This window comes from Rhinoderma darwinii, chromosome 8 (assembly GCF_050947455.1).
Source record: "Rhinoderma darwinii isolate aRhiDar2 chromosome 8, aRhiDar2.hap1, whole genome shotgun sequence".
Lineage (NCBI taxonomy): Eukaryota > Metazoa > Chordata > Amphibia > Anura > Rhinodermatidae > Rhinoderma > Rhinoderma darwinii.
This window is the reverse complement of record NC_134694.1, coordinates 6631131-6647632: the sequence shown is the minus strand read 5'-3', so window position 1 is coordinate 6647632 and position 16502 is coordinate 6631131. Positions and strand designations below refer to the sequence as shown.

The 16502-nt window shown below is 40.9% G+C and overlaps 1 protein-coding gene and 1 long non-coding RNA gene across 7 annotated transcripts in view; one reads left to right on the top strand and one right to left on the bottom strand.

The window, feature by feature from the left end:
• The window catches only part of LOC142659071 (uncharacterized), a 215795-nt gene that overhangs the window by 79292 nt on the left and 120001 nt on the right, over positions 1 to 16502 (bottom strand). The window lies entirely within an intron of this gene.
• The window catches only part of NSMF (NMDA receptor synaptonuclear signaling and neuronal migration factor), a 70264-nt gene continuing 62810 nt past the window's right edge, over positions 9049 to 16502 (top strand). For 2 of the 4 annotated variants that reach the window (XM_075834791.1, XM_075834794.1), the window contains exon 1: positions 9049 to 9287. In XM_075834791.1, the coding sequence (XP_075690906.1) occupies positions 9217 to 9287 (71 nt within the window). In that variant the 5' untranslated portion in view covers positions 9049 to 9216. The remainder of the gene's footprint in view (positions 9288 to 16502) is intronic. The other 2 variants (XM_075834792.1, XM_075834793.1) reach the window with 2 other exon arrangements.

Here is a 16502-nt window from a genome sequence, read left to right as displayed (position 1 = left end):
TTGAATCTCGAAGACAAACACGATGCCAGCTGTCAGTCTGATCGCTCATGACACCCTCCACAATATCGTGCTGCCAGCTGCCCCCTCAATCTATAAGTCAACTTGTTCATGCGATCTCCTGTACCAACCCCAGAGGCCAAACCTACTTACTGCCACTTCTACACATGTAAGAGCCCTTGACCAATCCCCTCACATAGTAAAAACATAAAATACATCAAGAGACTTTTATAAAAAGAAACGGTGGCGAACATGAATCCCCCATGAAGATCTGCTGCCATTAATTATTCAGTGCACTGCGGGACGAGGTAAGGAATTATTGTTTTTGGCACGGGAAATGTGACAGACGGTTAATTATTCTATAACTGGTGACGGGCGCACAGCTGACGGTAAAGTGAACAGTTCTATAGGCGAGTACGTCAGAGCTGTATACAATAATGATTATACCGCTCGCCTGCAAGGGGAGAGGAGACATAGGAAGAGGCCGGTTATATGGTACCCACATAGTGGAGATGGGTGAATTGGGCGCAGATAGTGCCACCTGTTTGGTCTTCAGTATAGTGAATTGTAGTCTAGTAAAGGTGTAGTCACCCAAAAAATCTCCGTAATTGCAGACGGTTATATGGTCCGCAATTACGGACCCGTTCGGTTCTATTGGGCGCAGACACCTACCGTATCGCTACGGATAGGTGTACATGCCATCGTACCGTGCCGGGAATTATGGAGCATGTCCTACTTTTCATTTTTGTACGGGCCGTGCTTCCATACTTTGTATGGGAGCACTGCCCGAAAATGCGCCCCGCAACTATCCGTGCCCATGAGGCCTAACCAGACATTATTTTACTTATAATAAAAATAAAAAAAATGTACTAGTTGCTATGGACAACAAGACCGTTATCAACACAATGGCTGTTAATACGTCACATGCTGCCTGTTCGATCCGGTAGCATGTGACCGGTGTACAGGATATTTGTGGGTGCAGCGTGGGTATGAGAAAGTCACCGCATAAATATCCCTGGCTTGAGGAGAGTCCACTTGTATGGAGCCGAAACGTCGCCTTTTATTGTAGGCACAAGTTTAAAATAACGTCTACTCGGCGCATCGTCCATGTGATTGGGAGTGAACCCTCCCGCTTGAAGGCTTTGCATCCATGGCTTAAAGGAAGGATTGCTATTCCTGGTCTAAATATTCCTGGCCGTGACTTACTTGTTAATATATTGTGTATAGACACCAAGATAATTGTTATTGGTGCAAGCAATCAGTGGTGATGAAATGCTACGATCATATTTATTCAGTGATTCCATTTGCAACAATTGGTTCGCTTTTCTCTCCAGTTCCATCACTTCTATCCGTTATATCAGGGATTGATTAGAACGTCTTGGCCTAGAAACGTATCCAATCCCACAAAAACCCTCATACATACGCACCATCCACCGATCATTTGTCACGGCGTTCCCGGACGAGTCTCCTCTGTCAAAGTTGATCCTGAATCAGCCGCCTGACGTTATCGCTCATAAACGTATATTTCTCCATCACACTGGAAATGGTGAGGATAATACAGAAAAGTGCCGCATGGAAGATTTATCTCTGCAGTTGTGTCCTTTAGTGAACACGTTATAAATGACTGTGTTACCCCCGGAGCCAGAGATTTATTTTTTTCCATTATCAATCATCAATGTCATAACAAAGTAATTTCTGTGCTACATCCCAGCTCTATATAACATGTACGACGTTACACTAGTAGTTAAAGGGAAACTCAAGTATAATGATTTCATACAATTGTAGCAGCTGCAGAGGGGCCCAGAGGATGAGGGGCCACACTCAGGTGCCAGAACTTCATTCCTTTTTGTGGGGGAGGGGAGAGGTGCTATACGGTGCGCTATCTATCATCAATTACAGTTTCATATTACAGCTCGGTGATGTCTGGCTAATGCAAAGGACAAGATTGTATGCTGTCCTGTGAAATCAGGAAAAACATCTTTGGGAAAAGCTTTCAGACCTCCCAACCATCCCATTTTTTGCAAGATTGTCCAGCGAAACGTACCTCAAAGGGGACGAGGCTTATACAATTATACCCCAGTGGGAGTTTCTGGGTGAGTTTGTGGACTTTTCTGTGCGGGGCTTAATTCCTTGGCACGACAGTCATTTTTCGTATTTTAATTTTTGATTTTTGTACATTATTAAATCTTATATTTAACTTTTTTTTAAACTTTTTTTTATTAGTCCCCCTAGGGGACTTGAACAAGCAATTGTTTGATCGCTGGTACCATACACTGCAATATTTATATACTGCAATGTATTGGGCCTTCATTAGCCCCCAGGCTGTCATGACAACCATCGGCAACCCTCAATCGCGCCGCCATAATGGCCGCCCCTCTTTCTAACGGCTTAGATGCCGGGGTCGCTTTTGATAGTGGCATCTAAATGGTTAATCGTTGCAGCGAGGTGTTGGCTGTAACATACAGCAGACGCCTGCTGCGTATGGAGCGACCTCACGAGCATACTTCTCCTTGGAGGCTGTAACGTACGGTTACGTCACATGTCGCCAAGGGATTAATAGTGTCCCATAAATGGGGATTCAAATGTGTTATGAGCTTTTCTGATCTCACAGGACAAAATCCAATCCCATCCTTGGCTCTAAAAGTTTGGCTCCTGCATGAAGTTGTAAGACACTTGTATGAACTCGGCCTGTTTGCATTACTATAGTTCAGTTGGCAGTGGCCAGTGACCAACCAGCACAAGGTGACTGGAAACATAACATGAAAAATGGCTTCCACCACTTCTAGGTAGTAACTGAATCAGAAAATGTTACTTGATGGGAGGAAGATCACACTAAGGGCATGACCACACGTGGCGGATTTCCTCCGCAACTGTCCGCATCAATGCCGCACAGAATCTGCGTTGCAGATTCTGCTGCGGATCTGCACAAAATGTGCAGTACATTGATGCGGACTAGCTGCTGCGGACTGCGGTAAAAGTGCTTCCCTTCTCCCTATCAGTGCAGGATAGAGAGAAGGGACAGCACTTTCCCTAGTGAAAGTAAACGATTTTCATACTTACCGGCCGTTGTCTTGGTGACGCGTCCCTCTTTCGGCATCCAGGCCGACCTCCCTGGATGACGCGGCAGTCCATGTGACCGCTGCAGCCTGTGCTTGGCCTGTGATTGGCTGCAGCCGTCACTTAGACTGAAACGTCATCCTGGGAGGCCGGACTGGAGACAGAAGCAGGGAGTTCTCGGTAAGTATGAACTTATATGTTTTTTACAGATACATGTATATTGAGATCGGTAGTCACTGTCCCGGGTGCAGAAACAGTTACTGCCGATCGCTTAACTCTTTCAGCACCCTGGACAGTGACTATTTACAGACGTCTCCTAGCAACGCTCCCGTCATTACGGGAGCCCCATTGACTTCTTCAGTCTGGCTGTAGACCTAGAAATACATAGGTCCAGCCAGAATGAAGAAATGTCATGGTAGTAAAACCAATACGCTCCGCAGCACACATAAGATCTGCGGACTTCATTGCGGAATTTTGACTCTCCATTGAAGTCAATGGAGAAATTCCGCCATGAGTCCGCCACTGCTCCGCAACAGACAGAGCATGCTGCGGACACCAAATTCCGCTCCGCAGCCTTTGCTCCGCAGCGGAATTTTACGCCTCGTCTAAACGAACACTGCTAAATTAAAGTGTAAGTCAATGGACAAACGGCACCGCTGCGGATTAACGCTGCGGAGTGTCCGCAGCGGAATTTAAGTGAAATTCCGCCACGTGTGAACCCGCCCTAACTCAATGTCCCATGAAGGATTAATCATTATAAATTCATTTTATTAAGAACGCCCCTCCTCATAGCCATCAGCCACAGTCTCGTAAAATGTCGTACTCGCCTACACGTTATACGTACGCAGCCATACACTGTACACAATAGTCTCATAGATTACATTAAGGCTTCTGTACTACAGAATGATCCCTCTTGTTCTTGGCCTCTAGTGATGAAGAAGGAAAAATCTCCATAGAGAATGGTTACGGATGACTAAAGGATTTGGAAGTTCAGAGAGTGGCACCACGGACAAGTCTATAGTGAGATGAGCTCCCTGATGATCCAGACAGTCTGAACTTGTCTGTGGAAAAGAGACTGTGGAGGTGATTCTGCTCTCACGCTATGTGAACCTGTATGGCCATACTATGCAACAATGAACCAGACTAATGATGAGCAGAAATAAATATAATACGAGAAGTAGCAATAGAACCGCACACATATTAATAGCTACATTAAACATTGAAATGATCATTAAAGCTGTATAATTAAAAAGTTTATTTCTGTGGTCTGCCATCCTTTAGTCTAGAGCTTTTACTGGTCCTCCATATACACACATCTAGAAGTAAAAACACTGGGAAAAGCAGACCCGAACCTCTGTATGAGGAGGCATTCATTATCTCTCTGAGCTATCATGATAGTCTAGTATCAAACTGTTCTTCACCCCTTACCGCTAAAGCCAGAATATAACTACTATAATACTGCCCCCTATATACAACAATATAACTATTGTAATGCTGCCCCTATATACAAGAATATAACTACTATAATACTGCCCCCTATATACAAGAATATAACTACTATAATACTGCCCCTATATACAAGAATATAACTACTATAATACTGCACCTATATACAGGAATATAACTACTATAATACTGCTCCTATATACAAGAATATAACTACTATAATACTGCCCACTATATACAAGAATATAACTACTATAATACTGCCCCTATATACAAGAATACAACTACTATAATACTGCTCCTATATACAAGAATATAACTACTATAATACTGCCCCTATATACAAGAATATAACTACTATAATACTGCCTCCTATATACAAGAATATAACTACTATAATACTGCCCCTATATACAAGAATATAACTACTATAATACTGCTCCTATATACAAGAATATAACTACTATAATACTGCTCCTATATACAAGAATATAACTACTATAATACTGCCCCTATATACAAGAATATAACTACTATAATACAGCTCCTATATACAAGAATATAACTACTATAATACTGCCACTATATACAAGAATATAACTACTATAATACTGCCCCCTATATACAAGAATATAACTACTATAATACTGCTCCCTATATACAAGAATATAACTACTATAATACTGCCCCTATATATAAGAATATAACTACTATAATACTGCTCCTATATACAAGAATATAACTACTATAATACTGCCTCCTATATACAAGAATATAACTACTATAATACTGCCCCTATATACAAGAATATAACTACTATAATACTGCCCCTATATACAAGAATATAACTACTATAATACTGCCCCTATATACAAGAATATAACTACTATAATACTGCCCCCTATATACAAGCATATAACTACTATAATACTGCCCCTATATACAAGAATATAACTACTATAATACTGCCCCTATATACAAGAATATAACTACTATAATACTGCTCCTATATACAAGAATATAACTACTATAATACTGCTCCTATATACAAGAATATAACTACTATAATACTGCTCCTATATACAAGAATATAACTACTATAATACTGACCCAATATACAAGCATATAACTACTATAATACTGCCCCCTATATACAAGAATATACCTACCATAATATTGCTCCCTATGTACAAGAATATAACTACTATAATACTGCCCTCCATATACAAGAATATAACTACTATAATACTGCCCCTATATACAAGAATATAACTACTATAATACTGCTCCTATATACAAGAATATGACTACTATAATACTGATCCTATATACAAGAATATAACTACTATAATACTGCTCCTATATACAAGAATATAACTACTATAATACTGCTCCCCTATATACAAGAATATAACTACTATATTACTGCCCCCTATATACAAGAATATAACTACTATAATACTGCCCCTATATACAAGAATATAACTACTATAATACTGCCTCCTATATACAAGAATATAACTACTATAATACTCCTCCTATATACAAGAATATAACTACTATAATACTGCCCCCTATATACAAGAATATAACTATACAAGAATATAACTACTATAATACTGCCCCAATATACAAGAATATAACTACTATAATACTGCCCCAATATACAAGAATATAACTACTATAATACTGCTCCTATATACAAGAATACAACTACTATAATACTGCCCATATATACAAGAATACAACTACTATAATACTGCCTCCTATATACAAGAATATAACTACTATAATACTGCCCCTTAATACAAGAATATAACTACTATAATACTGCTCCCTATATACAAGAATATAACTACTATAATACTGCCCCTATATACAAGAATATAACTACTATAATACTGCCCCCTATATACAAGAATATAACTACTATAATACTTCCCCCTATATACAAGAATATAACTACTATAATACTGCCCCCTATATACAAGAATATAACTACAATAATACTGCCCCTATATACAAGAATATAACTACTATAATACTGCCCCCTATATACAAGAATATAACTACTATAATACTGCCTCCTATATACAAGAATATAACTACTATAATACTGCCCCCTATAGACAAGAATATAACTACTATAATACTGCCCCCTATATACAAGAATATAACTACTATAATACTGCTCCCTATATACAAGAATATAACTACTATAATACTGCCCCCTATATACAAGAATATAACTACTATAATACTGCTCCCTATATACAAGAATATAACTACTATAATACTGCTCCTATATACAAGAATATAACTACTATAATACTGCCCCCTATATACAAGAATATAACTACTATAATACTGCCCCCTATATACAAGAATATAACTACTATAATACTGCCTCATATATACAAGAATATAACTATTATAATACTGCCCCCTATATACAAGAATATAACTACTGTAATATTGCTCCTATATACAAGAATATAACTACTATAATACTGCTCCTATATACAAGAATATAACTACTATAATACTGCCTCCTATATACAAGAATATAACTACTATAATACTGCCTCCTATATACAAGAATATAACTACTATAATACTGCCCCTATATACAAGAATATAACTACTATAATACTTCCCCCTATATACAAGAATATAACTACTATAATACTGCCCCCTATATACAAGAATATAACTACTATAATACTGCCCCTATATACAAGAATATAACTACTATAATACTGCCCCTATATACAAGAATATAACTACTATAATACTGCCCCCTATATACAAGAATATAACTACTATAATACTGCCCCCTATATACAAGAATATAACTACTATAATACTGCCCCTATATAAAAGAATATAACTACCATAATACTGCCCCTATATACAAGAATATAACTACTATAATACCGTCTCCTATATACAAGAATGCAGATTCTGTTGCGGATCTGCCCAAAATGGGCATTAAATTGATGCGGTCTGGCCGTTGCGTATTGAGGTGAATGTACTTCCCTTCTCTGTATCAGTGCAGGATAGAGAGAAGGGACAGCCCTTTCCCTAGTGAAAGTAAAAGAATTTCATACTTACCGGCCGTTGTCTTGGTGACGCGTCCCTCTTTCGGCATCCAGCCCGACCTCCCTGGATGACGCGGCCGTCCATGTGACCGCTGCAGCCGTCACTTAGACTGAAACGTCATCCTGGGAAGCCGGACTGGAGGAGGAAGCAGGGAGTTCTCGGTAAGTATGAACTTCTATTTTTTTTACAGGTTGCTGTATATTGTGATCGGTAGTCACTGTCCAGGGTGCAGAAACAGTTACTGCCGATCGCTTAACTCTTTCAGCACCATGGACAGTGACTATTTACTGACGTCTCCTAGCAACGCTCCCGTAATTATGGGTGCACAGACGTAGTCACCCGTAATTATGGGTGCACACACTTAGTCACCCGTAATTACGGGAGCCCCATTGACTTCCTCAGTCTGGCTGTAGACCTAGAAATACATAGGTCCAGCCAGAATGAAGAAATGTCATGTTAAAAAACCAATACGCTCCGCAGCACACATAACATGTGCATGACATCTGCGGACTTCATTGCGTAATTTTGAATCTCCATTGAAGTCAATGGAGAAATTCCGCAATGAGTCCACAACCAGTCCGCCACACGTCCGCAACAACCATTGTATGCTGCGGACACCAAATTCCGCACTGCAGCCTATGCTCCGCAACTAAAAAGCTGTGGAAGGCAAATGGAGAAACGGGTCCGCTGCGGGTGTCCGCAGCGGAATTCCAGAGCAATTCCGCCACGTCTGGCCATGCCCTTAAAATGATTTATTCTCCATTTGCACAGAAAGTTAAATACAAAATTCTGCTGGATTTCTGCTACCAGAGAGCAGTGCATTGTGCATTAATCCAGTCAAGTACTGTAGTTGTAATTAACTATTTAAAGGGGTTGTTTATGTGCATACTCCAGCTCATTCTGCATCTCTGCCGCCCTTGGTGTCTCCAGTAACTGATTTCTATAGAAGGGTTAACTATATCATCATGTGCATCATTCTCTTATTTGCTTTTGCACCAGCTGTCTGACATTGGTTGCTATGCTAAAGTTCATTTATCTATCCACTAATATCCCCAAATCATTTTCCATGTCACTTTTTGCCATTTAATATGTAATGGTGACATTTACATTCATGGTTATGATTATTGGGAAGGTTAGTGAAGGATACTGTAGGTTCCCATTTACATATAAATGCAATGCAAGAAGGAATAATAATGTCTGCAGAAAGCAGCAGTGCAGTCTTATACAGCAGCTGGGCTGGATGTGCTGGCATGGCAGCGCACAGACTTTGCACACTTGCATGTGCTTGATGCCCCCTCCTTCATCAGGGTACCTGGCCCTGCCCATGCTGTCAGTAGGTGGACTGGGTAACACATCCTCTGCCCATACATGGTGGATGCTTCCTGCCTTGCACATCTCCCCTCCCTCCTGCAGCGATCAATGAGAGCTGTACAGTCTGCAGGTTCAGTCACAACCAAGGCAGAGAGCAGCCGCATCCTCACCCAGGGCTGATCCTGGAGTCACCTGCAGCCTTGGCCAGCTCCTCATCACCTCTGCATCTCCAGCTTTATCATAGTGGCTGCTCACCCCCCTGGGCTGGTCGGATGTGGCCCCCAATCTCTTCTTTTATCAAGGATGGGCACAGCTGTCTCCAAGAAGAAGGCACTGAGGAATGACACTATCTCCCATGTAGCAGCTAAAGTTAGGTAAGTGCATGATTGCTGCTGATGAGGGGGGTCTTTCCAGCAAAGTGGGTTTTAGGCTTGTGGTGCCAGGAAGAATTAGAGTGCAAGCTCTCCTGTCTAGTAATGCATTACTATGAGCAGATTATGTATAGATTAGTGCACTGAGCGTTATACTTCTTAGATTGCAAGCTCTTGGGTCCATCTTCATTAGCCATTTACACACACTAATTTAGATTGCTATTGGTCTGATTGGACAGAAATTGGTCAGATATCTGTAGATGTGTGGATTAAGAGAAATTATAAAGTGAATTTGGTGCTAACCCAGAGTCAGACACTGCTGCCCTATCCCTCTGGATCACTTGCACATCCACCTAGTGATATTACATAATTCAGTGCTGTACCATCTGATGGCATAGAGTGCTTGGTCTACAGAGACCTCCAGTCTACCCCTGCCCTTATAAAAGCCACTAGCCCCCCTGGCTGCTATCATATTAACCATCTGCATTCCAGCTCTAGTAAATCCTCAGATGATCCCAAATCCCTGTTAGTCGGAGCTGAGGGGGATAGATAATTGACTTGTTGTACAAGTGTTATCATAGGAATAGTGAAAACAGACAAGTAACTGCTTAATTATAGTGTGACCCATGTAACCGCACACATGGGACCGGAGGCTCTATGGTGACACTAGTAAACACATTACCACACTCATTCCTGCTCGGAGCTACACACTACATGCCGGAGAAATATATATGTAATGTGTCACCATATGGACGCCGCAAACTCATGCCAACCACGCTACAACTATATAGAAAGATTACAGTATTCTTTGGACTACTCTCCCCAAGTTGCAATAGGGTTCCACCACCTTTATTCCTGGTGTGACCATCAGATTCCCAGATTTTTGGGGATGAGAAGATGCACTGGGTAATAAAATGCACCCAAGTTTAGTTGGTAGAAAAAAAGGAAGCCCATCCTCACAACGTCATAGTCAGAAAATGACATAAATCCCGGATACATATGACTTTATAATCCCAATCTACAACTGCCTTGAACGTTAGGTCCCTAATTTCGGACGATGAAACAACATGCAGCCAAGGTCACGTTGAAGGGCTCCGTCTATAGGAGTTTGTGATGTGGAAATCAATAAAACAAAGCTGCGCTGCACAACCGAGGGGACCCGCTCTTAGTCCTCTGCTTTGGTTTATTAATGGAAAGGAGCGAGGACTGGGCAGCTGTCATGGGCCAGGATAATGGTGGGGTTATAAACCTGTACAGGGGCGATTACATTTCATCACAAACAGGAGAAATATCTGGGACAGATGTCTTTGTAAAATGCTGTGTATTTAGTGGTGGTGTAGTGTTAAATCCGACACATATGGATGGAGAATTATATGGATGTCTTATTTAGGAGAATGTAACCAGACTTTTGTTACATCAATTTTCTTTGTACTTAATGAATAATGTTTTGTAAATAGGTCCAAGTATTTTGCACGTAAGCATAGATACATTATATAATACAGATGTAGCAGAGTCGAGTTTATTATTTAGCTACTATGTGTTTACATTTTCTTTAGAGAATAAATACAATGCCCCAAAAATGCAGAACCAGTATTACAGCTCTGCTACATCTGTATATAGACTGTGTCAAAATAGTACATACATTATATATAGTATTATATCTGCAGTATGAGGGTTCAGGTTTAGCTATAATTTCATTACCACACATAGGTACATATACATTTATCTTGGACTAATCCTTGGTCTACACCAGTGCTCCCCAACCTATGGCTCTCCAGCGATTGTAAAACTACAACTACCATCATCCCCGGACAGACACTGATCTAGAGTCTTTGATCATAAAAACCAATTGCTAGACCCGAAGCTGCCAATACAGATTAATGTCAGTAGATCCTACTACTTTTGTTGGGACCTGCATTCCTTAAACCCCTCTGAGAGCAGTGGCGCCAAATGTATCTGGCAGCACTTCTCCATATTCCAAAGAGTAATGAGAAGATTGGTTCAGCTTTTTGCTACCTAATCTCTATAGCCACCATTATAGGAACATATACCTCCTTTGACTCTCTGCCATCATTCCCTGGTACATCTGGATCCATAGTAGTTGCAAAACTACTACTCCAGCATGTCTTGGCACATTGGGAGTTGTAATGCCACAGGAGCTGGGGAGCCACGAGTTGCACACCACTACTCCAGCTATTGACTGGTTCACTATAATGCACTGTAATAAATGATCTTTCCAGACTGGGAATAGATATGAACTAATCAAAGTCCAGTCAGTGATGTGCATCAGGAATATGATATATAACTCAATGACTGCCAGATTACCATGAAAGGACCGTACAGTATAGTAACTCTGCTGCCTTTTAAAAAGTGCATTAGTAAATCAAATACATCCTCGGTCAATACTATTACCTTGGATTGGAAACACTTAGTAGTATCTAGTTATCTTATGTTACCGGATGCAAAGATCCACGTAGACATTTACATAATCGGTCACTTTATGTTGTGCAAATCCCCAAAAATCAAGGATGTTAATTTCTATACAAGCCAGACAGTATGTACAGTCTATGTATACTCTATATGACCTTGGCAGATCATGGTGTCACAGCCAACCTTCATCTAATAGATTGGTGTCCGGAGAGGGATGCGGTAATGGGATGAACTGGGATAGCCGTGGACCCATATGTAGCATAGCCCCTCTCTATCACTCAGGGTAGGAGATGGTCGATCAGTTGTGGTTATGTATATATGTCCTGACACACATATATATTTCTGAATGTAAATGTCATCTATTCTCCCTCTGGGTCCTTGCGTGTCATTCTCACATGGGGAAACACTTTGCATGTAGTTTGTATCTATGTACAGAGAGTTAAAGGGGATGTCCAGGATTAGAAAAACATGGCTGCTTTGTTAAAAAAAAACAGTGCCACACCTGCCCACAGGTTGTCTGTGGTATTGCAGCTGAGCCCCATTTACTTTAATATAACTGAGCTGCAATACCAGACACAACCCATGAGCAGGTGTGGCGCTGTTTCTGGAAGAAAGCCATGTTTTTTAAATCCGTGAGCACCCCTTTTAATTCTGCTATATTATATGTTGCTGCTATATAATGACCACGCTCATGCCGGCTGCTTGCTTGCCCTTTTGTAGAGGGGGCGGTTGTGGCTGGCTCAAAATTAATATATCCCTTGATGCAAATTCTTAATTAAAATGCTTTATTTATAATGACAGTGCAAGAAGAACTTGTGTCAGGGATTAACTGTGCAAATTAACCCACAATGACGACAGAAACCTGCTCCATAGTGATAGTCATGATTCCTAGAATGTGGACTGCAGCTGACGGTTTGCATTTTTCGATTTAGGATTATTTACTTGGTCCCTCAGGGACTGTGATAATTGTCATCGTCCTACATGGCAGTGTCACCTACTGGGTCTATAGGACCTTGCAGCAGGCTTGTGCCAGTAAACCAGGCTGCTGCTCGATAGGGGATGGACTTGATTTTAAGATTTTTTTTGGGGGAATAGACTCCAAGGCAGAGACATAGAAGCTGTAGCTATACTGCCCTTCTCTCTATCAGACTGTGAATCGGATCCATAGTATGAATGATTCATTTGTATAGGGAGATCCAGCACCGTCAGTGTGATCACAATTTGCACGGTATGTCCCTGTGCCCCCGCACTGCCTACTGTTGAGGGGCCATCACCTGCATCCTATGCCCCCCCTATTGTGATGCCGCTATTTGGTGTTAATGTCCCCATGACTGAACACTTCTCTGTATACCAGACAGCATGACGATGACGAGAAATAGTCCATTTATGGGGGGTTATAAAATATCATATTAGTCCACAGCCACTGCCAGGAAGATTTGGGCTTCATATATTGCTGGTGAGTCTGGGTGGGGTAGGGCTGGACGGAGGCTTGTGGGGGCTCTCATCTGTGACACGTAGACTCCTTAATGTAGAGCCGGCCTTTACACATAGAGATATCTGACCAATTTCTGTCCTATCAGACCAATAACAATCTAAATTTGTGTGTGTCAATGGTCAATCGGACTGAAATCTGTCGTGTGTAAAAATTGGTCTGCCAGTCACAATGATTGTAGCATGTGAACAGCGTCTGATGGAGAACTCCACTATAAACAATAGAAAAGTTTTATTTTAGGACGATCGCAACAATTGAGGAAGATAAGAATTGGTTCAATCCTAAAATACATATCTGTGGGTGTGCATGTAAACCCAGCTTAAAAGGGGCAGCAAATTTATAATTATAAAATAGCGATTAAAGGGGGGGAGGGGGGGGGTGCAGAGGTTTTTCTGAACTTTTTGTCACTCATCCCATTGAAGAACACTACTGTCAGCCTCTCCTCAGTTTGAAATGGCTGATAACAGGGAGCAATAGATCACGTTCAAATGGATCAAGGAAGGTTTCATAGGACAGTTTCTTGGGTTGATGGGACAAGAAATAATCTATACCGTCTGGAAATTGTTGAGTTGTTGTGCAGTAAAACTGGGACTACATGTAGCGTATGATAAAATAACCCAGTATTAAAGGCCCTGCACCCAGATCCTCTGTCCTGATGTCTCTTGTCAAGAGACCTCAAAAAATGTGCAACAGAGGGACATTACGGGTGCTGTCGGTCCAGTGTCTCTTCAATATGTGCTCATCTTCCCTGACTGAGCATTTCCGTAATGTGTCTAGCGCGGATACATCCCCTCCCCCCTGTATTTCTCTAGGAGTGGACAATCATGCTCTTCACACGTGGGATGGCCGGGTGACAAAGAATGCAATGGTGGCCATATTGACAGAAGAGGACAACTCAAGGACTTTCTGGGGACTTTATGATTTTAGCTGGAAATGCTCTTTAAACATTTCCTAGTAGTCGCTACATTTATCTACAGCAGTGGTCTTTGACTTGTGGCTCTACACCTGTTGCAGGCCATGCTGAGAGTTGTAGTTTTACAACAGCTGGAGAGCCGCAGCTTGGGGACCACTGGTCTAAGGTCTCATTCACACGTGTATTGAAATGCAGTTGTAATATGAAGAATATGGTTAGTTTTACTTTTTTCCAGCCATATTTTTGACTTCTATAGGGAAATCCTGAAACCAACAACACAGAGTGTGAATAGCTGCATGAACTAACATTAGCTCAGTTTTTTATTTTTTATAGTCCTGGAGTTAAAACCACCACAAAATTTATTAGTAAAAATATAAAAAAAAAGTTTGTAGTTATTCTAAATCTATTCTTTTATTTTCAAAATTATTAAATGAGATCCCCTTGCCGCTTTGAAGCAGTTTATTAGATATGAGACCCTGGTAACTTGGCTACCAGCTGCTGAATCCGTCTCCTTCCCCTCATTTGCACTGTATTAGGGCAGACCACAGTGCCAAGTTGTAACTCAAGATGAGTACAGGATAAGTAATGTATGTACACAGTGACTCCACCAGCAGAATAGTAAGTGCAGCTCTGGAGTATAATACAAGATGTAACTCAGGATCAGTACAGGATAAGTTATGTAATGTATGTACACAGTGACTCCACCAGCAGAATAGTGAGTGCAGCTCTGGAGTATAATACAAGATGTAACTCAGGATCAGTACAGGATAAGTAATGTAATGTATGTACACAGTGACTCCACCAGCAGAATAGTGAGTGCAGCTCTGGAGTATAATACAGGATGTAACTCAGGATCAGTACAGGATAAGTAATGTAATGTATGTACACAGTGACTCCACCAGCAGAATAGTAAGCGCAGCTCTGGAGTATAATACAAGATGTAACTCAGGATCAGTACAGGATAAGTCATGTAATGTATGTACACAGTAACTCCACCAGCAGAATAATGAGTGCAGCTCTGGAGTATAATACCGGAAGTAACTCAGGATCAGTACAGGATAAGTAATGTAATGTATGTACACAGTGACTCCACCAGCAGAATAGTGAGTGCAGCTCTGGAATAAAATACAGGATGTAACTCAGGATCAGTACAGGATAAGTAATGTAATATATGTACACAGTGACTCCACCAGCAGAATAGTGAGCGCAGCTCTGGAGTATAATACAAGATGTAACTCAGGATCAGTACAGGATAAGTAATGTAATGTATGTACACAGTGACTCCACCAGCAGAATAGTGAGCGCAGCTCTGGAGTATAATACAAGATGTAACTCAGGATCAGTACAGGATAAGTAATGTAATGTATGTACACAGTGACTCCACCAGCAGAATAGTGAGCGCAGCTCTGGAGTATAATACAAGATGTAACTCAGGATCAGTACAGGATAAGTAATGTAATGTATGTACACAGTGACTCCACCAGCAGAATAGTGAGTGCAGCTCTGGAGTATAATACAGGATGTAACTCAGGATCAGTACAGGATAAGTGATGTAATGTATGTACACAGTGACTCCACCAGCAGAATAGTGAGTGCAGCTCTGGAGTATAATACAGGTTATAACTCAGGATCAGTACAGAATAAGTAATGTAATGTATGTACACAGTGACTCCACCAGCAGAATAGTGAGTGCAGCTCTGGAGTATAATACAAGATGTAACTCAGGATCAGTACAGGATAAGTTATGTAATGTATGTACACAGTGACTCCACCAGCAGAATAGTGAGTGCAGCTCTGGAGTATAATACAAGATGTAACTCAGGATCAGTACAGGATAAGTAATGTAATGTATGTACACAGTGACTCCACCAGCAGAATAGTGAGTGCAGCTCTGGAGTATAATACAGGATGTAACTCAGGATCAGTACAGGATAAGTAATGTAATGTATGTACACAGTGACTCCACCAGCAGAATAGTAAGCGCAGCTCTGGAGTATAATACAAGATGTAACTCAGGATCAGTACAGGATAAGTCATGTAATGTATGTACACAGTAACTCCACCAGCAGAATAATGAGTGCAGCTCTGGAGTATAATACCGGAAGTAACTCAGGATCAGTACAGGATAAGTAATGTAATGTATGTACACAGTGACTCCACCAGCAGAATAGTGAGTGCAGCTCTGGAATAAAATACAGGATGTAACTCAGGATCAGTACAGGATAAGTAATGTAATATATGTACACAGTGACTCCACCAGCAGAATAGTGAGCGCAGCTCTGGAGTATAATACAAGATGTAACTCAGGATCAGTACAGGATAAGTAATGTAATGTATGTACACAGTGACTCCACCAGCAGAATAGTGAGCGCAGCTCTGGAGT